Source organism: Lates calcarifer, linkage group LG5, assembly GCF_001640805.2.
Source record: "Lates calcarifer isolate ASB-BC8 linkage group LG5, TLL_Latcal_v3, whole genome shotgun sequence".
In the NCBI taxonomy this organism is placed as follows: domain Eukaryota; kingdom Metazoa; phylum Chordata; class Actinopteri; family Centropomidae; genus Lates; species Lates calcarifer.
The window spans coordinates 4593970-4616725 of record NC_066837.1 but is presented as its reverse complement, the minus strand read 5'-3'; the positions used below and the strand labels follow the sequence as shown (position 1 = coordinate 4616725).

Sequence of the window (22756 nt, the reverse complement as noted above, 5' to 3'; positions counted from 1 at the left end):
GCTTCATGTTTAACAGGAATGTGTCCCCTCCCTTTTTCATAATTACTGTGGTCAAGCCCCCTCCTCCCCTCTGTCACACACACACACTCAGAAGATACCCACAAAGAAAAAAAAACCCTGAGACCATGCAATAAATTTTAGATTGCAGTTTGGTTGTGGTGGTGGAAAGATGAGCTGGTTTTAATTTAGGGAAAATTCCAAACCAGGATTTCCTTTTTCTGAGCTTTCGTCACCGTCATAATCCCCCTGGGTGGATGTGCGTGAAAAACAGAAGGACATCTGTAAAACCTCGCCCTGCAAGTTTGTAAAGTCGATAAATATTGCGAAGCCTTATATGGCACAACGCTCGCTCCTCTCTCTCTCTCTCACTCCTCCCCCCCGCCCTCCCTCATGATTCTAGGGGACAACATGACCGTGTTATCAGCCTTATTTCGGCGGCAGTTAATGATGTGACGATGTGTGGAAGCTATAATTATTTTGTAAAAAAAAGTCCGTTGCAATTGAACAATCTGGATTTCATGGCTGACGCAAAGTATAGAACATAAGGTCAAGGAAGTCAAGGAAGTGAGGAAGGAAGTGTTGCGATGGGGGGTCTAGAAACTGGTTCAGGAGTTAATGGGCTGAAAAGGTAAGAACTTAAATTCGTTGAACTTCCTTCAAACTAAAACACACTTGTTGTCTTCGAGTGACTGAAGTTCGAGTTGTTTGAATTAAAATGAACGCAACGCACAGATTACTCATAAGATCTTTGGAAAAACGCCATACAGTTATTGTTATCAGTAATTGAGAGCTCGGAATAAGACAAATGAACGACTTATCAGTGGGTCGAGCTATTTGACTTAGGCGGCACATTGGTCTATTTCAATTTCCGCGTAGAGTTTAGATTAAAAATAAAAGGGAACGGACGCGCCATTTCTCAGCAACGTAACAGCAACGTAAAACAAAGTTACCAGCTACAACAACCATGGGTGTTCGCTTTAAAGCCGCTTCATCAGGTGCGTATTTCACGCACGGAAGCGCATCAGAAAGACACTGAAAAGGCGCGTCTGTGTTTTCAGTTGCACCTCCACATCCAAGCACAGTCCAAAGATCATTAGATTTCCTGGTACACAGATACAGGTATCTGAGGGTATAAGGAAAAACTAATGAGTATACCTTATTGTAAATGATGTCGGACCTATAGGCCACACCCACCCAAACCATTAATTTTTCTGTAGCCACAAACATCATAATTTGTCCTCAACTATCTGCTGTTAATTCCTGCTTCAATCTCCACAGTGAGTGGAGACAACAACAATGAGCGACGGAAACAGTAACACGTGGTTTACCTGTGGTTTGATATAATGTGGCCAAGTGAGACAACTTCCTCTCAGACTGTCTAAGGCCACATTGGAGGTTGTAATTTTGGCTTTCCTTCGGCTTGAATGTGTTCCGATTTACATGTTAATTAAATGCTTAACACTAACCCTGAGCTGGCAGTGCGAGAAGAAATATTCAGATTCTTCAGTAAAAGTATTGATACGTTAAAGTAGTGATGCTTCATTAAGTAAAGTTCCTGCATTCAAAAACCTACTTACATAAAAGTTTAAAAGTACAAGTAGAAGTATTATTGCATATGACATTATTTGTCCTGATTGACCCCCAGTCTGTACAGTGTGTATGAGCCCTGTATGCAGTAGACTGTATATAGCTTCACTATATTTTGCCCAGAGAGCCAGAAATCAACCAGTCTGCCTTGTAACCTACACGGTGAAAACATATCCTCAAGTCAAACATTCTGCTGTTAGAGCAACACCTAAACAACTAAACTAATGCAGCAGCCAAGGCTTGTACAACGACACTGTGTCTTGAAATGAATAGAACTGAACTTGAAATCAAACTGCCTCGCGCAAACTTCATGTGGCGTCAATGTCAGATTTGTTTCAGTTAAATGACACGGCCTTTTATTTAACCACCCTCCCGTAGACTCACAGATGTCATCCTCCACTCCCTGTGACTCATATCCAACGCACCCTTCCACGTGCGGCGGTCTATTTAAACTAATACGCGCTGCTCACGGTTCCGCTGACAGTACCATCGCTCAGCTACCACCAACAATGAAGCGGGAACTTCTGTAAACACTTTACATTTCTGAGGCAAACTCACAAGCCAACAGCTCCACTCATGGCGTCCACGGAGTCCATTGTCCGTGTCAGGGTTCTCTGTCGTCGGCCGTTCCTGCTGACTGCCGGCGGCTTCAGACGCGTCCTCAAGGCGGAGGTCGGCCTCCTTCTGTCCATGCTGTTCGCCTCCCCGCTGAAATCACGGCGATTCTTGAGGTTGTTCTCCGCTCAGATCACCGCTTCACATCAGTAAGCTCTGAGGCCGCTGGCTGTTCAGTTTAAAGTTTGCTGTGGGTGCTCTGTTGGTTGCAGGTGTTGAGGCGCGATGTGTCTTCAGGGTTTTTGACTTAATGGCCACTGCGGTCCTCGTCTGGTCTTACCACACGGCTGCCTTCTATTATTTTATGTAGGCCTAGATTTTGTGCATTGTGAATCTGTAACAAAAAATGTGGAAGTTTTTCGTGAAAAAAAAATAAAACAAAAACAAACAACAAACAAACAAACAGTTAACAGATGATCAAAGAAGCTGATGAGGATTTTTTGTGGAGGGAGTAATTGTTGCAGCTCTATGAATATTACCTCAATACAGAGCTCTTTTACTATCAAGCAATATTTAAATAGCTTTATTTGCATGAATGAAGATTTACTGTAGCCAAATATGAAATGTGTAGCTGCACTAAGTAAATAAAACATAAGAACTGGGACATGACTGGGCTTTATAATGCTCCAAAAACTCTTAATGCTAAAACTGTTTCTTCAAACAGAAGCTCTGGCTCTGGGACCCTTTGGACCCTCAGCCTGCTCAGTGATCCATAGTTGTTTTGATTCATCTGCAGACTATTTTCTTGATTCATCCCTAATTCTATAAAATGGCAGAGAGTACTGAAATGACTGGCTTAGTTATCATTTCCTAAAGCCCAACATTTATCTTCAAATTGCCTGTTTTGTCAGTTATCAAAGCAGTTTAATTTTATATCAAACTGACTAATTGATCACTCTACTTATTACATTTTATTGAATCTCATACTGTTGGAGGTGACATGTTTATTGTTTCTGAAAATGTAAAAAATCAAATTATACAGGTTTTTATATCAATGAGAAAATGTAAGGATTTATGAAAAAATTAAAAACAATGATTTTAAGAAAATTATAGATAGAGGTCAAATTATTGTCTGAAAAACAGCCAATCTATCACAGGATGTAATTTTTATGTTGGTTCACTGTCACATGAGATCTTTATAGTTACTAGTACACCCACAGTAGCTGTAAATGTGGGTGAGTCTTACACTGTTCTATTCTTTATATGTGTCTTTAAAGCACTTTTCATGTGATTTCTTGACAATAATACAAAAATAGAGTGTCATCAGACTTATCCATTAATGTGCATAAGCCATGATCAATTGCTGCATAGGTGCCCTGTATTAATTAGCTATGTATCAGGTGTTTGGCTGGTGTATTTGGTGTATTTAGATTCAGTTTACAAGATCATAAATTACTCCTTAAATGATTGGAGGTACATTTCTGTCAGAGGGTTCCATGTTGGCTAATGTATTGCCCACATAAGGAGGGTGGTGTCTCTAAAGTTTTGGTGCCAAAACAAATATCACAGGCTTCCATCAGGGTCAGGCCTTAGACAAATTTACAAGAAATTACACAAGCAACAATGTTTAGAGAAGGCTGTTGAGCAGGGATGAATAGTTGCTGCTATTTTAAGCTATCAGCAAGCATTTCAGTGTACTGAGACCAAACCAAAACTAACATGATTTAAGAACACAATCAAATTAAACAACAGCACATGCAGCTGTCTTAAAATCCACACACTTAAAATCCAGACAGCTACAATTTCAACAAAACGCAAGGCAAGTGACCTCTGCAAGATACAAATTAATTTACAGCATGACAAAATCATGGTGCTAGCAGTTGAAGAAATTCATATAAATTCACTGTTTCTAGGCACTTGCTTCCTGTTTCTCTCCTTTTGTGACGTACAGGTGTTGTTGTTGAGGTTACAGCTGTTATTCCAGTTTGGTAATAACAGCTAAATGAATAACTGATTGAGCACACACTTGTGCACTCAATACAAGCTCAGCTCTGTCAGTTGGTCCGCCTCCTGCACTTGTAGCTCTTAGTTTGGGTGTCCAAATGAAAGTATAAGAGCTTGCAGAAATGCCAAAGATCAATTTGAAGTCATTTCTTAACATTGTCATCATTATGTAGCTGATAATCAGAGAGAGCACTGACAAGTTTGTTTTCAACTGTAAAGAATATACAGGCTACACAGATACTGGATTTTTGTATCAGACAGGCTACACTGCTATTCCTGCTAGTACTACCTCAGCCATTTGCCGAACCCTAACACATTTACTGTAAAGCTGTTTACTTACTTGACAAAAATACAGAAAGGTCTGTCTTATTTTCGAGTGGTAAACTCAGTTTTAACTCTGTCTTTCTTGTCTTTTTAGACAACTTGTCGAGAGTTCACATCATCAGAAGAAGCCTTTGTTTCATATTTGGTTCAAGTTCCTGCTCCTGCTTTGTCTCGTACTCTTTGGCTTGGGTTATACTCTGTCAAGCAGCTCTGTGTCAATGTGGCAGACGTTTCCACTCTATGAGCACTACTACAGGATTTTCAATTGGACCAGTAAAGTTAACGCTCCTCCTTCTTATTACGTTCATCCAAAACACAGGGTTAAACAAAATGAAATCCATGAAAACATGCAACCACTTTCTATACTACCTACTGTAGCACCTTCAGGTACTCAGTACCACCAAGGCTACCCACGCAACTACCACTTTATTATGGATAACCCAGAGGTGTGTAAAACCAACACCCCTTTCCTGGTCCTGATGGTTCCAGTCGCACCAAATAACAGGGAAGCTCGGGACGCCATCAGGCAGACATGGGGCAAAGACACTGTGGTTCAGGGCGAGGTGGTGCTCACTCTGTTCATGCTGGGCCTCCCTGGAGGAGCTGATGCTGGGCAGCAAAAGGAGAAGCTCAACCAGGAGAATCTTGAGCACCACGATCTGATCCAGAGTGACTTCATGGACACTTACCTCAATCTGACCATCAAAACCATGGTGATCATGGACTGGCTGGCAACCCGCTGCCCTACAGCAGCATACGCCATGAAGATTGATTCTGACATGTTCTTGAACATTGACAATCTGGTCACTATGCTGCAGAAGCCAGGCATTCCTAAGCTGAACTACCTGACAGGGATGCTTATGTGGAACAGGCCGGTTGTCCGTACAAAGAGCTCTAAGTGGTATGTCTCTGAGGAGTTGTACCCAGATCCCACGTACCCGACCTACACTCTCGGCATGGGATATGTCTTCTCCAATGATCTCCCAGAGAAATTTGTGCAGGTCTCAAAATCAATCAAACCCTTTAATATAGAGGATGCTTATATTGGAATGTGCATGAAAAAGTTGGGACTTGCACCAACATCACCGCCAAATCCCTCCCAGTTCAAGGCTTATAACACCAAATACAATCGCTGTGAATACTCCAAGGTCATCACCTACATTCTTGGTTCTTCACAAGAGTTGATAAAATACTGGACAGACTTGAAGAAGCCTGAACCACCTTGTTAGGACAATGACTACTACAGATGCACAGAGAAATCACTTGGGTGGAAAGGGTTGGGTGGCGGAATATTGGGAGGTTAACTTATTTATAGGTATAATTCTCATACATCCTCATTTCAGAAATGAGAATTAAGATTTGGAAAGATTATGTTTCTGAACAGCTGCACAATAGAAATGGTTAATTTTTTTTGACTTTGGTGTAGGTCTATTTAAAAATCCTATGGGTTGTCAACAAAGACAGTTATGAAGTGTTTATATGATCTGATGTGAAGTTAAATGGAAATATGAGTGGAACCAAAGGTACCCTGAGGAGCTTTTTGATGTGATGATTTCTATATTGTTTATGTCTTGGTTGTACCTGCATATGCTAAAAGGCAGACATGCATGACACAAGCACACACTACAATGCCTGAACACACATTGCTAGTAAATACAGGATGGAGTGATTACAGATTACAGCATTATAGAGTCAAAAAAAAAGAAAAATAAATAAAATAAGAGAGGAAGACCTGTTGAAGCTAATGCAACAAATGCAGGTTTAGAGTAGGTAAGACTGCAGTAATTGCGAGGTATGACCTTTCAACGCATTTGCTATGTCTTAAGGCTACATATTACATTTCGAGGAAGAATGTTGTGTATATACTAAAATGTGTTTACAATTAATACTCCTAAGGGTATGTTTTAGGTTACAAAGGAAAGAAGCCACTGGTGTAAAGAAAGAAAGGTGTAAAGATTATTTTCCTGTTGTTTTGCAGATTAATGTATTTTTTAAAAACTTAATTAAACAACTAAAGAAGCCAACCTACAGAATGCTCTCCTGAAACTAATTTGTGATTAAAAACTATGACAGTATACAGTGGCATTGAAGTGATCTCTTCCTAACATCACTACATTCAGATGTACACAGGTATCCTGGTTCTGATCAGGTTTTTGCAGTATCTGGGTTATGTGTTGTGTATGTAAGCACCACACATCCTGCTTTCAGAAACCTGAACAGTGTAAGAATTATGTATTCATGTTTCTCATGTTCCATGTTAACTCCATATCTTAAATATGATAAAACCAGGATACGGCTAGAAATGTACATGTACTCGATACAAGAGGCCAAAATCCATTGCTTGTTCTGTACAAAAGACTTAGCTTAGCCAGATTAAGTTGGTATTCTCCAAAGATTTTGATACACAGTTCCCTTTTTGTGTTGCTATCCCTCTACTAAAGCTCAATGAGGAAACACAAAGAGGGGTTTTCCACTAAAAGACTAACTTTGGAAGATATCCAATTGATTTGTTTAGTTCCTTGTTAAGCCTCCTATTAGCACCAGCTAAATTAAAAACACATTTTTTGCACAGAATGAGGATTTTGTCCCCCTCTTCTTACAGCGGAGTTGTACGTTGGGTCTGTATGGAGAGGAGGAATGCTTACATCGACCAAAAACTTTCACTTGATTCTCAAGTGGATGTTCGGAAGAAATCTGAATCTATTCTTAGGGAATTCGAGTACCGTACTTAAAATTTGCCACTATTTTCACTCCATAGAGGTTGGCAATGAGACAATGACTGTTTTGGTTTCATGTACTCTAATGACACTATATACTTTACTTCACTATATATTTTCACTATATACAGTATATACACTTGTATATACACTTTGCAAATGATCTGAGACTCTACACCCACATTACTTAGAACTTAGAACAGGATGCCATCTCCTCTTATCTTTGTAGGGATAGTATTTACTGCTATTAGTCCATCCACTCACTCCTCTTTGGCTGCATGAAGAAATAAGCATTTTAAATGCCCTGCAAAAGCAGAAGGACAATAACAAGGCCAAAATAACGAGCTCAAGGAGAATATTTTTCTCTATAGAAGTCTATAGTGCAGTTTGTGTCTCTCTAATTTTCTTCTAACCATCCTTAAAATCTACATCCTTACACTATCAGGGAGGTTTACTGTGGCTGTGGTATAATCAGATGTATCATGCTCACAGCTTTTTCTGTGGCCTTGAACTGGAACAGCCAGTAAAGTTATTTTAACTTATGCCAACAGGAATTTACAGGGAAATCTGTCTCATGACATGACTCATTCAGGAAAATTGCACAGAGCATAGATTGCACAGTTACGAGGAAACTGTTACTGTTTTTTGTTTTTTTTTGTCTTTTTTTATCATTCATTACTGGTATAAAGTTACAACTGCTAAAACATACATACAGATTTTGACAAAAGCTAAAATAATCAGGAAATCATTTGACAGACTGCACCATGAAAGACAGATTAAACTGGGAAGCTCAGGGATAATTGGGAATATGTTTGAATAATGTAGAGAGTGGCATGTCACCATTTGCCTTTTAAGGCAAAACATACTGTTTACATTTCCAAAAATCTGCAGCAATGATGGTGCACTGAGTTAAGTGACTTGTCTTTGAGAGACAAGATGAAGACGATATGAACCCTGACAAGCTCTGAACAGACTTTGTCACAGATAGCTTGTGACACGCCACTTAACCTACAGGTATGTGATATGCACATCACTGTGTCAGAACAGGTCAGAGTAAATGCTGTGGAGTCCTGATTGAATGCCCATTTTTCATGAGAAATATACAGGAGAATTTGTTGATATTTCCCTCAAATGCACAAGTTCCCTGTGGATCATAAATACAGCACAAATTCATATGTGTTATCATATAGCTCACTTTTCTTTAACTGTTTTGCACTGCATTAATGAAATGATCATGACTTTTTTCTCCTGCAGTTACAGAAGATTATTTTTTATGTAATCCTTTCAAATGCATGATACATCCACTGCAGGATATAGTTAACATTTCCTTCTACAGTAAAATAAAATATGTTGTGTAATCAGATGGAGTTAAAGGGGATTTTTTAAAATGTCCTTCATTTGATGATTTTCCCTGCTTTGCCAGTTGCCTGCAAATCTGGTTGATACAGCAATCTATATTTAATTATTCTTCTTTTTTTTTTTTTTTACTTTTATGTCATACCTTTACTACATAGTATATGTATATGTGTGAGAAAGATAAAAAAAATGTACTATTTAAATCTTCATTTAGCATTGCTATATGTTTTGCCATTACTGTTTCATCAGGTTTATACAGTCATCAGGGTGTGCTGTTTCAGCTCATCTGTTTGTGACATTCATGGACAAGATATCATGTTGCATTCAAGGTCTGAAGTGTCTAATTTGGTGACACTCAAACAATATCACAGCTCTTTCTAGATAATGTTGTCCTTGTATCTTCATCAGACCATGACATTTGAATCGCACTGTACAGTCTGCAGGCAGCTGATGTGGTAGAAAAAAGTTTTTAGTAAAAAGAGTATTGTTTCTGTTCTTCTTTTATGAGATTTTGTTTCCTTGTCTAATCTGTCAAGACTGATGTGTTTGGGAACATTTATTGATCAGGTAGTATTCACATTACAGGAATCTGTAATTTATTCATGACTGGTCAGAATTATGTTGGCTCCAATTTAAGATATCCCATATTACATTATATGATGAGTAAGACTGGCATTACTTGAACCATTAACTGGTATGGAAACTCCAGCTGTAGTTTTGCAATTAGAATTTCAAGGTTTTTTAATGTTCTGATTAGTCATTGATTCAGTTAAATATTGCAATAGATGCAAAATAAACAAACACAGTTTGACAATTTTATGCAATAATGTTAAGGATTTTTTAAACATTGTGTGACATCTAGTGGTGGCAAAAGCCGATTACAATAAAATCATGTCCCACAATTCATTGTACCTCAGTGTAAGTGGCAGACAGCCAACATGTACTTGTAATTTAACATTGATTATAATGTAATTTGATCAATTAGAGATCACTTTATGGACAGACAAATCCCTTAATTGTGGTGCCTCCAGTGACTTACCCATGAATGTAATATAACCCTTTAAACCTACATGCCTTAAGCTACGGTATTTGGTAACTTTTTGTTCTTAAGTATCCTGTGAAGAACAGTGTAATTTAGCACACAAATTCGGTTCAGTTGGCACAGTTCCAGTTGAGTACTTCCAACTGATTTTCAATGTATTTTAATCAGTGCAAGGTACATGAAATTTGTCTATATGAAAGAATACAATTACATTTATATGAAAAATTAAATTTCTAATAGTAAGTGCATAGTCAGAATTAGAATTAGAATAAACTTCATTGGCAAAATATATTAATGTAAATACAAGTAATTTGAAGCTTTTTGTCCATAGTAACTATACATTTACTTTAAATTAATATTTAAAGTAAATATACTGTTCTACTATTTACTACTTAAAAATGAAAAAAAAAAAAAACAGCGCTACATCTCCATTTCCCTGTAATTAGTGCCACACTTTTGCCTGGAAATCTTCTAGGAAATTAGGAAATTATTAGGAAATTAGGGATGGTTAAAATAGTGCTTTACAACAACTCAGCTAACTAATAACTGTCTCTATTTGTGGTGATGAAATGATGAGAATTAAATAAATTCTTTTGATCACCAAATAACTACTATTTTCATTACTGATTTACCTGTTGGTTATTCTAAATATCTTTCAGTTGACTGATGATCGTTTGGCTCTGAATAAATCAACAGGCAGGTTTGTGTACCTGGTTGACTGGGTTACACTGGCAGGCGAGGCAGCGTCGAAGTGAGGAGTTGATGGTTAATGTGTGCATTAATTCTCAGGTAAGCTGAACAGTCGCTGCTGACTTTGGTCCATCCTGGATTATATAGTAACTGATTACCTGGGAGTTTACCTGCAGAGGACAACAAGCCAAAGGTAAGTCAGACTCCACCAAAGACCTGATTAGATAGCATTCTACTTGAGCAAACTTTGAGGGAAAAGTCAAAACTTAATGAAATTAAACAGAGAGCTGAATGTTCAAATGTTTTTTTCATGATGTCAAACATATCTACTGTCTGCCTGAAGTTAATTAGTAGCCTGTCCTTGGCTTACTACAGAAATCTCACCCAGGACAATTTTATCTGGAGTAGATATTTGTAAGATAAAATGCCTGTGACCTACTGTTGAATAACAGATAAAACAAAAACAAAAGTAAGTAAAATTTTACCTCAAAATTCTAGTCGTCGATAGTGTACGGCTAATGCCTGTACTTTGTTAAAGTCTGTTTCCCCGTAAATTAACCTAAACCAAACTTTATCCTGACCCTACTGTAACAAGATGGAAATACTGTCGGGGGGGGAAATGACTACACACAATACCAGGATGTTAGAAGCCCACCTCCAGAAACAGTTCCTCCTTCCACTTTATAACTCTGTACTGGGTGAGGTATATTCTACTAGGCAGGCCGCTCAAATGTAGCAAATGTATGGGAAACCTATGGGCCAGAAACACTACAGTCTATACTTGCAGGTATGTTTAGCTCATGTGTACAGTCTGTGCACAAGTGGACTACAAAAATGTTACCATGCAGGAAGAACCTGAAATTTACTGCTGCTAACATTTCATGTTTTTGAGTTTGCATTTGCAGTGCACAGTTTGGAGAAGTTTAGGCTATATTTTATATTCCAAAGACGTATGAGGGCAAAAAGTTCAGTTCAACTGATGGTGGATACAGTTAAGTGGTGGTATGTAAGGTTATTATACAATGTTACAAAGCTAATTTTTGTCGTTTATTTTTTAGAGTCAATCCTGATAATTTGTGTATACGTATAACCCTAAAAAATGTCAGGCATCCTTGAGAAGCTGTAGCCTTTCATAAGTAATCGCCGTAACAATGACAAGCATCACAAAGATAATGAGTTACTGGGTGAGGAGCAGAGAGCCAGGAGCTAAATGCTTTATCAGGTTTACCAAGACTGAGTTGTGACTTTTTGGTGGTGGGGAGGCCATTTCACTTATATTCAGATCATGGAAATGACACTGAATCTGACAAATATTTTACATAAATTAAAATGGAGCATATTTATGTAAGTGTTAAGTGTTTGCAGACAACATGGAAGCACATTATGTCTTTGTTGGACAGAAAAATGTCTTTGTGTTGTGTTATCAGATGTTCTTCTCAAGCAGCTGACCTATGAGAACTTTCTAAGCTGTATCAGCTCTAACACATTTAGGAACATCGGATGTATTATTCATTTTGATAATAAATATGAAGTCTGATTGTCGACATCGGGAGTTTTCAAAGTCTGACATTTTCAGAGTTTTCTTTGCAAAGTGGCCAACAGCAACAGTATGTCTTATACTACACTGGGTACAAAAAGTTACATGGACATTCCACTTCAGTAGTATCATGCTCCTAAAATCAGTGTGTTTCTGGCTATAAAAGGATTTTAAAGCTCCTCAAGGAAACAAGACTTATTCAAAAGAATCCTTTGGTTAAAAACATGTTTGGTGTAGCCTAATACGGATATGTCTAATTTCCCATTATTTGAAAAAATCCTCAAAGATGAATATTGTTGTATTGTATGGATAATGTTCAGAAAATCTGCGGTGTATTGTAAATTTAATGTTTCAATATAAGAAAATAAGAATATAATAAGAAAATTAATTAATAGCTGCCTTTCATGAGGTTAATGAAAAGCCACTTGACTGTTAATAATGCTTACAAAGAGAGAACAAAATGTGTCAGGTATAACAAGTAAAGTTGCATAATGAGTTCTATACAATATGTAAATCAAAGCACTGACACGGGGGTAGAAATGTCCCAACAATGATGGTATTAACAGTTGTTAAACAAGTTCATCAGGCACAGCAGAAGAAACCTGACACACCAGTAGGCTCACATAGACCCTTTAAAGAGTATTTTCCTGCTCAACAGGATTCTCTGGTTTTACAGTTGAGACAGGGTGGTGGTAGCCATTTCTGCCATTGGCTACCTGTGTTCTACTTTTAGCTCATCATTTCAATTCTTTTAAACTATATTCACTAGTTTTTTCCTTTCACACTCTTACCTGAAAGGAGTGGTGTTCAGGTCAATAAGATAATTTTCAAAAATATCAAATTATATTTTTTTATTTTGTCAGATTAATTGGGCTAGTTCACAGTCTTTTCACAGGGCCCCCAAAAAACAGCTGCAGAACTACCCCTGATTGGGAATCAGTGCGAGGACCTCATTTTCTTTTGATTGGATGATCAAACGACAAAAAATATTCTGAGAAGAGATTTATTACACTGAGCCTGAAGGCAATAATGTACACTGCTTTTATACAATTCAGGTCTATTTGACCTGCACAAAGGTTAAAGAGGCGTTTGTAACAACAGTTTTTCATTTAGCATAACATCTTCCTGTGTTGATGTGGTATTTCCACCGACATCAACAAAAACATGTCCCTCCCTTTTAATTAGCTTAATCACAATCAGAAAATACATTAAAAAAAACAAAACAAAAACGCATGACCACATGTAAATTTTCAGATTACAGTTTAGCTGTTTAAGGCAAAGCTGCTTCCAATTCCTTTTTTCTGAGCTTTCTTCACTGTCAAAGTCCCCTGAGAGTCCGTGTGTGGGTGTGTACGACAACAGAGGGGAAAACTCAAAAGTCGAGAGAGTTTTGTGTGACACAGTCAGAGTGAGCCCATGTCTCTCTCTCTCTCTCTCTCTCTTCATCCCTCCCTCCCCCCCTCCCTCTTGATTTTCTGGAGAAAATCGTCCCACCAGCTTCACTTCAGTGGACAGTTAATGGTGCGTGAAAGATGTGGTTATTTTGTAAGAAGACCGTCCTAAGTAAATAATCTGCATTTCATAAAATCAGAAAATAAGGAAACGAGGGTCGCGGCAGTCATGGGGGATCCAGAAACTGGTTCAGGCGTTAATTGGATGAAAAGGTAAGAACTTAAAACTCCTTTAAAACAAAGGCAAACCTTTGGTAAGGAGTGACTGAACTTCCGTGTTTTTTTTAAATTAGAATGAGCGTGACGCACAGTTTACTCTTGAGATTTTTGAAAGAACGTCATACGGATATTGTTATCAGTAACTCATAGCTCGCAGGAAAACAAATGAACAAGATATGGACAAGATAAGTTTCTGTTTATCAGTTAGTCGGACTGGCATATATGGTAATTTCTGCATAGAATTTATGGCAATTGAAGGGAAAGGGACGTGCTACTGCTCCGGATCAACAGCAATGTAGAACTAAATTACCAGCACAGTCCAAGGATCTTCCTGATCCCATGAAGATATTTGGAGATATAAGGAAAAAGTAATTGCCCTGTGACTGATATATTGTAGCTGGCAGAGTTTGAGCTAGTTTGACCTACTTCACATAAAATAATAACAAGTCCAATAGTATTAAGCCCAGTGCCTGCACTGAGGGTTCTGCATTTCAGTTTAGGTTGTTAACAATTCTGCAATTAATCAAATTACCAAAGCCAAATCGCATGTAGTGAACTTGACAGCTGCACACTGTGTCTACTTGATAATGTAATTTTTTACTGGTCAAAACTATTTCTTTCCCCTGTTCTGTTATTCAGTTTCACTGTTGACAGGGGGTTGTTATAAAAGCCTACACTGAAAAAAACAATCTTGAATAAGTAGTTCAACAGATATTTTCTCAAAGTCAACCAGTTGAACTGTTCTGCTGCAACACACCAAGACTAATAGGACCTTAAGCCTCGTCCCTCTTGATCATGGGAATACATTTACAATACAAACCTGTTTCAAATCTAATACAATGTCTCTGTGTTGAAATGAGTGGAACTGAATTATTGAATTTTGCCAAACCACTGTCCACTAGGCTAGACTCAAACATCATACTCCACTTGCTGCAGCTTATATCAAACACACACTTCCCTGTCCATCCATCCATTTTTTTCCCCACTTATCCGGGGTTAGGTCGTGGTGGCCGTACAGCTCTTTACTTAGTTGACAAAATTAAATAAAGGTCTGTCTTATTTTGGAGTGGTAAACTCACCAGTTTTAACTCTGTCTTTCTTGTGTTTTTAGACAACTTGTCAAGAGCTCGCATCATCAGAAGAAGTCTTCGTTTCATATCTGGTTCAAGTTCTTGCTCCTGCTTTGTCTCATGCTCTTCATCTTTGGTTATACTCTGTTGAGCAGCTCTCTGTCAGGGTGGCAGGGCTTTCCACTCCATCACCACTACTACAGTGTTTTCAATTGGACAAATTTGGTTAATCTACCTTCTCGTTTTTATGTTAACCTAATTAAAACCCATGAAACCACACAACCACCCACAGTCACTCAGTGTCACCAAGCCTACCCAGGCAACTACCACTTTATTATGGATAACCCAGAGGTGTGTAAAACCAACACCCCTTTCCTGGTCCTGATGGTTCCAGTCGCACCAAATAACAGGGAAGCTCGGGATGCCATCAGGCAGACATGGGGCAATGACACTGTGGTTCATGGCAAGGTGGTGCTCACTCTGTTCATGCTGGGCCTCCCTGGAGGAGCTGATGCTGGGCAGCAAAAGGAGAAGCTCAACCAGGAGAATCTTGAGCACCACGATCTGATCCAGAGTGACTTCATGGACACTTACCTCAATCTGACCATCAAAACCATGGTGATCATGGACTGGCTGGCAACCCGCTGCCCTACAGCAGCATACGCCATGAAGATTGATTCTGACATGTTCTTGAACATTGACAATCTGGTCACTATGCTGCAGAAGCCAGGCATTCCTAAGCTGAACTACCTGACAGGGATGCTTATGTGGAACAAACCAATCCGTTCAAAGAGCTCTAAGTGGTATGTCTCTGAGGAGTTGTACCCAGATTCTGAGTACCCAGCCTATGCTCTCGGTATGGGATATGTCTTCTCCAATGATCTCCCAGGGAAATTTGTGCAGGTCTCAAAATCAATCAAACCCTTTAATATAGAGGATGCTTATATTGGAATGTGCATGAAAAAGTTGGGACTTGCACCAACATCACCACCAAATCCCTCCCAGTTCAAGTCTTATAACACCAAATACAATCGCTGTGAATTCTCCAAGGTCATCACCTACATTCTTGGTTCTTCACAAGAGTTGATAAAATACTGGACAGACTTGAAGAAGCCTGAACCACCTTGTTAGGACAATGACTACTACAGATGCACAGAGAAATCACTTGGGTGGCAGAGTATTGGGAAGTTAACTTACTTATAGGTATATAATTGTCATACATCCTCATTTCAGAAATGAGAATTAAGATTACAGGCTTTGACAAGATTACAGAGGTTTCTGAACAACTGCATTATAGGCATGGTTGCATTTTTGATTGGTTGTACCTGCATATGCACAAAGGCAGACATGCATGCCATGAGTGCACACCAGGATGTTTGGATGCACATTGCCGGTAAATACAGTGTAAAGTAATGCTGCATGCAGAAAAAGAAAGAAAGAAAGAAAGAAAGAAAGAAAGAAAGAAAGAAAGAAAGAAGATCACTTGAAGTTCACACAACAAAAGCGGGTTTAGAATAAAAAAGACTGCAACTATTGAGAAGTAGGAAAAGCTCAACATGGTTCCTGTGCCTTAAGGGTACACAGTACATTTTGAGGAGAGCTGAATGTTGAATGGGGAGTGGGAATGCGTTCACAATCAATACCTCTAACATTATATTTTAAGTTACAAAGGAAAGACGCCATTGAAAACTTTAATAGTCAAAGAGAATGCCACTTTTACAACATTTATTACACTGTCTTTAGATTTCTGGAGTTTTTATTCATCTTGAAAAGTATGCAGCAATGTGTGAGATTCCCAGTATGGGGTCCTGGAACCCCTTGAGGTCCTTAAAGGAGAGATTTAGATTTTTTCAAGTCTATCTTGCTAAAGTTACTCAGACCATGAGTACAAGTTTTTGGTTGCTGCAGTCATATGTAAGTGTTTTCCTTCCCATGTGTAAGTTTTGTCCTGAGAATTTATACCCACATTGCTTGCATGGTAGGTCTAACCTGTAGTTCAATTTTGTTTTGAAAAACACATTTTTGTGAGGTTACTGTAAAGTGAAAGTATCCACTCACTCCTCTTTGGCTACATGCCCAATCAAACAGGAAGGAAAATACAACATAATTTTCTCTACAAAAACCTGTAGTGCTGTTTGTATTTATGACTTCCCTTTATTATCTGTCTCTCTCTTATCACCCTTAAAATCTACAACCTCACATATCAGGGAAATTCACTGTGGGTGTGGTATAATTGTATGCCTAACATGCTCAGGACTTTTTCTCTGGCTCTGGATTGGGCAGTCAAGGTATTTTCATTTGTAACATTGAACACAGTATGACATCTAGTGGTGGAGAAAGCCCATTACAATAAAATCATGTCCCACAATTCAATACACCTCAGTTAAAGTGGCAGATAGCCAATATGTACTTGTAGCCTGTAATTTAACATTGACAATAATTTCATTTGATCCATTAGAGATCATTTGATGGAATTTTATCGGAATTTTTCAATATACATATTTCATTATTTACCACTTAAATCATTACCAAAAGGCAGACAAATCCCTCAACTGAAGTACCTCCAAAGATCTAACCATGAATGAAATACAGCCCTATAAACCTACATGCCTAAAGCTATGGCATTTGTTAACACTTCACTGTGAAGTATTCTGCAAAGAACAATGTAATTTAGCCCTAGTTATAGACACATTGTGTTCAGTCGATTCGGTTCCAATTACTTACTTCCATTTTTTTTTCAGTGTATTTTAGTCAGTGCAAGGTACATGCAAAAATTTGTCTACATGAAAGAATACAATTCAACTTACATGAAAAATAAAGATATGAATTGTAAATATTAAAATAATATATAATTATTTAGATCTGCAAATAACTACTATTTTCATTACTGATTTACCTGCTTATTATTTTCTCTGTTAATAATATTATATTAATATTTCTTTGGTCAGACTTCAAATTGCTTGTATTGTGTGTAACCAAAATCCAAAAATCTAAACCCAAAGATGCCGGGTTTACTCTCACGAAAACCCTCACAAATGAGGAAGTATGACACCGGCCAATAAATTATCTGCCAGTCGACTCATGCGGCTCTGAAGAGGTTTGAGTACCTGGTTGACTGGGTCACACTGGCAGGCGGAGCAATAGGGAAGTAAGTGAGTGGTTATTGAGGGCGGTGTTCTTTTCTTAACTAACCTGTACAATGGCTGCCGACTTTGGCATGTCGCGGGTCATATCAGCGGTAATGTAGTCACTGGTTTCCCGAGAGTTTACCTGCAGAAGAGAGAAGACAACAGAAACAGGAAGTGAGTTTTTAAAAATAAGTACGCGATCAAAACGAAAGGTAAGCATTAAAAACGGAAATAAACATTATAACCTAGGTGCGTTTGTGACCTTCGCACTCCATCCGTGAATCGATCAGACATCGTTCCCCTAACCTTGCGCAAAAAAGTCGAAGCTTAGTTTTATTCAGCAGAGGGGAAACGAGAATGCCTCGGTCACACCGCTGGACAATAGACATATAATAAACAAAGGAAGGTAACGTTAGGACTTTCCTTCAAAGTTCGAGTAGCGAAAAGCGTTGTGCCACCGTATCTTGACCTGAAACAAACTTTGAACTAACCTCTGGGTGCGAACCGCTACAGGCAGTCTATCGTTTTCTGGTATTGACTGTTGTGCACTTTCCCGGGGACATGTGCACGTGCATATGGTATGGTAAGGAAGTAAACTATTATCCTCCCCTAAATATGAAGCTGTAGGTTATATATCTTATAACAATGAATGCTGTGTGTGTTTTACTTAACTCAAAGTGATAACGGTGATAACACACCTCTGGTGGGTCTGGATAATAAATTGAGTATATGCCGGAATAGAGCCAGATGTGACTTCGTTTTACACTTTGTAGACGCCCTGTAGTCGAAATAAATATTTGAACACATTTACTGCAGGGCCATGTATGTCTTGCAACATAGTCAAGCAAATATTGGACAAACAAAGTGTCAGTCACCACGATGAAGACTAACATGATTTCACTGGTTGATAAATGCTCATTTGAGGAAATGCTGCTGCCCCATTTTATTATTTTCCTGTTATCTTGTTCTACACAGCTGTCTTGTGTTATTTTGACCATTAATGCATCCATTAATTTCCGGGGTCCCTGTTTGGTCACTGAACTTCACACACCATTTTACTTTACTTTAATTCTATTTTTCTGTATAATTTTTCATGTTTTGAGGAGATTAGTTCTGGTTCCGTTGTGTAATTTATGTAATATTAATATAGATTGAATATTATTTCAGCTCTGCTTTGATATTTGTGCTTAAATTAAGGTGTATTATATTTGAGTATTTTGAGTAATATTTAATGTGTAATACCACAGGAAATTACAGTAAACATAGACAGGAATATTAATAGACAAACCTTTTGTCCAATTAGGAGAATTTATTTTCTAAAATATTGTTCACATGACTTTTCAGGTCAGCATTATCTATTCAAATTTGATATTTTCAACAATCAAGGACACTTAGTCTAGTAAATAAAACCAAATGGCTTCAAACCAAATGGGTTCTGGACATAATGCACAGTCTGACGCTCTTATAAGATTACAGGCTCACTGTATGATGAACTCATTGTTAAGTAGCTACAACAAATTGTTGGACCAGTGTAGCTGATGTGCTATGGAAGTAGCCTGTGTGTTGCCTGGTAATACCATGTTGGCCTGACTGCTTCTGCCAGGGACATTATTGTAACCACACTTACTTGCCTTCTTAATTGAGCAGTGAGGTTTGTGGAGCCATATTTTATGTAAAGACTGTAGAATTTTTTTCAATGGATCGCTGCAGGTAGCCAAACTGATCGAGGAACGTGGTTGTCAGGACAGAGGCAGGATACACTCTCAGAGAGAGAGAGACAGAGAGAACTAAAAATATTATTTTTCACACCCATATTAGATTATGCCAAATTTAAAAAAAAGGGTCTGATGTATGGTTTTATGTGTTCTATGACCAATCACAGTTGGAGCACTCGGCTGACAATACTGACAATACAATCTGCATCAGTTCACTTTTGCTTTATGGGTCAGTTTTGGATGAATTCAGCTTTGACAGTGCTATTTTTTTTTGTTTTCAACTGCAAACAAAGTGCAAATTCTCTGCTGCTCTGATTTGCACCTCTGACTGGCTTTTTCACTATAGTAGCTGCAGCACAGGCTCATGGGAACTGTAGTATTTAGATTTGTATGGTGTGCCAAAGTTACAGATAAACCATGATTTCTCAGAAACAAAGTAACATAAAAGACACAAACATAAAGCAATATGATTGTTATATTGATAAGTAATACTAAGGACATTGTTTAAAGAAAAAAATTGGGATGGGAACTCAGGATGGGGAAAACCCTTCCAGTGCTTGTTGCTACATCCACTTTGGAACTATCTGGGCATGGTTTAACATACTGAGTGGGCAGCCCCAGTGTAGCCAACGTATGGGAGACCTATACTTGCAGGTATGTTTAGTTTATGTATAGTATGCAGTCTGTGCAACACCAGGTTTTTGCATGCACAACTGGACTCCAATCATGCCAATACACAGGAGAAAACTGACATTTACTACTGCAGGTAACACCAGAGAACCTACTGAGGCGTTTGAGCCAAGGACACTAATATTTGCAATGTAAACTTACTTTGTTGCCACACCCAAAAGACCAGTCTGGGTTGATGAAACAATGTCATGTAACATAAAGTTACATAAACAATGCTGTTTTTTTAAATTTGTGGTCTAGGGCTGTTTGTTGTGGTTTGTGCTTGCAAGAAATCATTGAATGTTGACTAACCATTTGAGATGATAGCCACATTACAGTGCTAAAATACTATACCGAACACATGAAAACATGCACTGTCTTTGCCTGAATGAAGACTCTGACAGATATACTAAAATCACACTTGAATAGGCTTTTAAATAAGACTCCTACTGGATTTCAGTGAAAATGCTGGTATTAAGAAGCTTGATTTTCTCAAAGATGGTAGACTGTTGAAATGTTTGTTGCTGTTTTATCTGAATCATATTTTTTGAGAAAGTGCTGCAATCATGTAATAACAGGAGTCTCTTTTCTTTGTAGTTTTAATGGAGACTGGGAGGAGAAATGCAACTGGGAGAAACTGGGACTTGAAACGCATTTTTATTTGCTCCCTGTTATTGGTGACAATCATCCTCATCTATTTCAACTATGACAGGACATCAGAGAGCAGGAATTCTCCAGCTCACAGAGTAGCACCATCTTTATCATCACCATCAGGAGAACCACAATGGGAGGATCCTGGGCCATATCATGTGGCCTATCCACGAAACTACAAATTCATCATGGACGACACGCAGACGTGTAAGACCAGGACTCCTTTCCTGATCGTGATGGTTCCAGTTGCACCCAGTAATGTGGCAGCTCGGGACACCATTCGAAAGACATGGGGAAATGAGAAAATGGTTCTGGGTCAGCTGGTGGAGACCATCTTCATACTGGGCCTGCCTGGTGGAGCTGATGCTGAGCAGCAGCAAGAGAAGCTTAAACAGGAGAATGAACAGCACCATGACCTGATCCAGAGCAACTTCCAGGACAGCTACCGCAATCTGACCATCAAGACTATGGTCATGTTGGAGTGGCTGGCTATGCACTGCACCATGGTTTCTTATGTTATAAAGGTTGACTCAGATATGCTACTCCATGTCCCAAATCTGATTAAACTGTTGTTGGATCCTAGCACGGCCAAACAAAACTACATGACAGGTCTGGTGTGGTGGCACAGCCCAGTTCTAAGAAACCCATTCAACAAATTCTACATGCCGAGATACGTGATAGCTGAGCCTGAGTACCCCCCATATCCCCTGGGCATGGCATACGTCATGTCCCTGGACCTGCCTGGGAAGATTCTGAGTGTCTCTCCTCAGATTAAACCAATCTACATTGAGGACGCCTACCTGGGTATGTGCCTGAGACGATTGGACATTTCCCCCACTGACCCTCCCGAAAAGAATATGTTTATTGTCGACCCCCAGCATCCTCTGAGCAGCTGCAGCCTTTCAAAAGTAATCGCCGTTACGACGACAGACATCCCCCAGATGATGAGTTACTGGGTGAGGAGCAGAGAGCCAGGAGCTAAATGCTAAATTTTATCAGGTTAACCAAGACTGAGTTGTGACTTTTTGGTGGTGGGGAGGCCATTTTACTCATATTCAGATCCTGGAAATGACACTGAATCTGACAAAAAAATTAACCTAAATTAAAATGGAGCATGTTTTAAAATGTTTGCAGACAACATGGAAGCACATTGTTTCCTTGTTGGACAGAAAAATGTCTTTGTGTTGTGTTATCTAATATTCTTCAAACAGCTGACCTATGATGAGTGTATCAGACAGAAATATGAACATCAGCTGTATAATTTATTTTTATAATAAACATGAAGACTGTCTACAGCAGTGGTTCTCAAAGTCTGCCATTTTGAGTTTTACAGCCAACAACAACAAACTGCATGTCTTAAACTACATTGGCTACAATATGTCACACATAAATTCCACCTCAGTGGAATCATACTTAACTTAAACTGGATGACAGAGCACTGGAGATCAAGTTCCTCTGGTGAAATCAGATGATGGAATCAACCATCTGCCAACTGTAGTTCGTCCTTAGTCCACAAGGGGGCAGATTAACATCAGATAAAATCTATAAGACTCCACTACAGCCAGACCTTACATAGAGTCATGTTTTCAGGGTGTCTCAGAAATTAACCACAATTTTAAAAAATGTTTACGCTATGTTATGATACTGAGCAGCATTAGATCATGTATGAATTGCATCTATCATACTGGCATAACTATATTACAACCTTTCCTGTACACTTTAGTGTTTAGTAGATTTCAATTGATGATTCTCCAAAACTGGTCGATGTCTCACGGCTTTAGAAAAAACTCTCTATAACCCCCTGTAAAAATTTCTTCTGTGTACCCAACAGTTTCAGTTTCCCTTCATAGTCAATCCCAGCTGGCATTAGACGTCTATCAGAGGGCTGCCATATAGAGACAAACAACTATTCACACTCACATTCACTCACTTCACCAATTAACCTGCATGTCTTTGGACTGTCGGAGGAAGCCAGAGAACCCAGAGAGAACCCACGCAGGCACAGGGAGAACATGCAAACTCCACACAGAAGAGCCCTGGG

The 22756-nt window shown here is 38.7% G+C and overlaps 3 protein-coding genes and 1 long non-coding RNA gene across 7 annotated transcripts; 3 read left to right on the top strand and 1 right to left on the bottom strand.

The window, feature by feature from the left end:
* Positions 1-378: 378 nt before the first annotated feature.
* Positions 379-9045, top strand: LOC108887189 (beta-1,3-galactosyltransferase 2). Of its 2 annotated transcripts, none has more exons than XM_018682471.2 (2): positions 379-628; positions 4565-9045. In XM_018682471.2, exons 1-2 carry the CDS (start codon positions 585-587, stop codon positions 5697-5699), a joined length of 1179 nt encoding a protein of 392 aa, XP_018537987.1. In that variant the 5' UTR covers positions 379-584; the 3' UTR covers positions 5700-9045. The 2 variants fall into 2 exon arrangements, with proteins under 2 accessions (XP_018537987.1, XP_018537985.1); XM_018682469.2 differs by lacking the exon at positions 379-628 and adding an exon at positions 2164-2351.
* On the bottom strand, positions 2508-18165 carry LOC108887192 (uncharacterized). Of its 2 annotated transcripts, XR_001961567.2 has the most exons (4): positions 17926-18165; positions 17745-17822; positions 10296-10445; positions 2508-2536 (listed from the first exon to the last, which is right to left on the bottom strand). It is a non-coding gene; the product is annotated as an uncharacterized LOC108887192 (long non-coding RNA). The 2 variants fall into 2 exon arrangements; XR_007813201.1 differs by lacking the exon at positions 2508-2536 and having other exon boundaries at positions 7827-10445.
* Positions 13265-15843, top strand: LOC108887190 (beta-1,3-galactosyltransferase 2). Its single transcript, XM_018682472.2, has 2 exons — positions 13265-13476; positions 14594-15843. Exons 1-2 carry the CDS (start codon positions 13433-13435, stop codon positions 15681-15683), a joined length of 1134 nt encoding a protein of 377 aa, XP_018537988.1. The 5' UTR covers positions 13265-13432; the 3' UTR covers positions 15684-15843.
* On the top strand, positions 17744-22013 carry LOC108887191 (beta-1,3-galactosyltransferase 5). 2 transcript variants are annotated; one of them, XM_018682474.2, is made up of 2 exons: positions 17744-17892; positions 20662-22013. In XM_018682474.2, exon 2 carries the CDS (start codon positions 20667-20669, stop codon positions 21702-21704), a length of 1038 nt encoding a protein of 345 aa, XP_018537990.1. In that variant the 5' UTR covers positions 17744-17892; positions 20662-20666; the 3' UTR covers positions 21705-22013. The 2 variants fall into 2 exon arrangements, with proteins under 2 accessions (XP_018537990.1, XP_018537991.1); XM_018682475.2 differs by having other exon boundaries at positions 17745-17854.
* The last annotated feature ends 743 nt before the right edge of the window (positions 22014-22756 follow it).

Bases quoted from the DNA above. Each gene is read 5' to 3' on its own strand.
- LOC108887189 (XM_018682469.2), top strand. From the start codon at position 2,164: ATGGCGTCCACGGAGTCCATTGTCCGTGTCAGGGTTCTCTGTCGTCGG. The intron at 2,352-4,564 runs GTAAGCTCTGAG...TTGTCTTTTTAG, and splicing joins CAGATCACCGCTTCACATCA to ACAACTTGTCGAGAGTTCAC.
- LOC108887190 (XM_018682472.2), top strand. From the start codon at position 13,433: ATGGGGGATCCAGAAACTGGTTCAGGCGTTAATTGGATGAAAAG. The intron at 13,477-14,593 runs GTAAGAACTTAA...TTGTGTTTTTAG, and splicing joins GGCGTTAATTGGATGAAAAG to ACAACTTGTCAAGAGCTCGC.
- LOC108887191 (XM_018682474.2), top strand. From the start codon at position 20,667: ATGGAGACTGGGAGGAGAAATGCAACTGGGAGAAACTGGGACTTGAAA.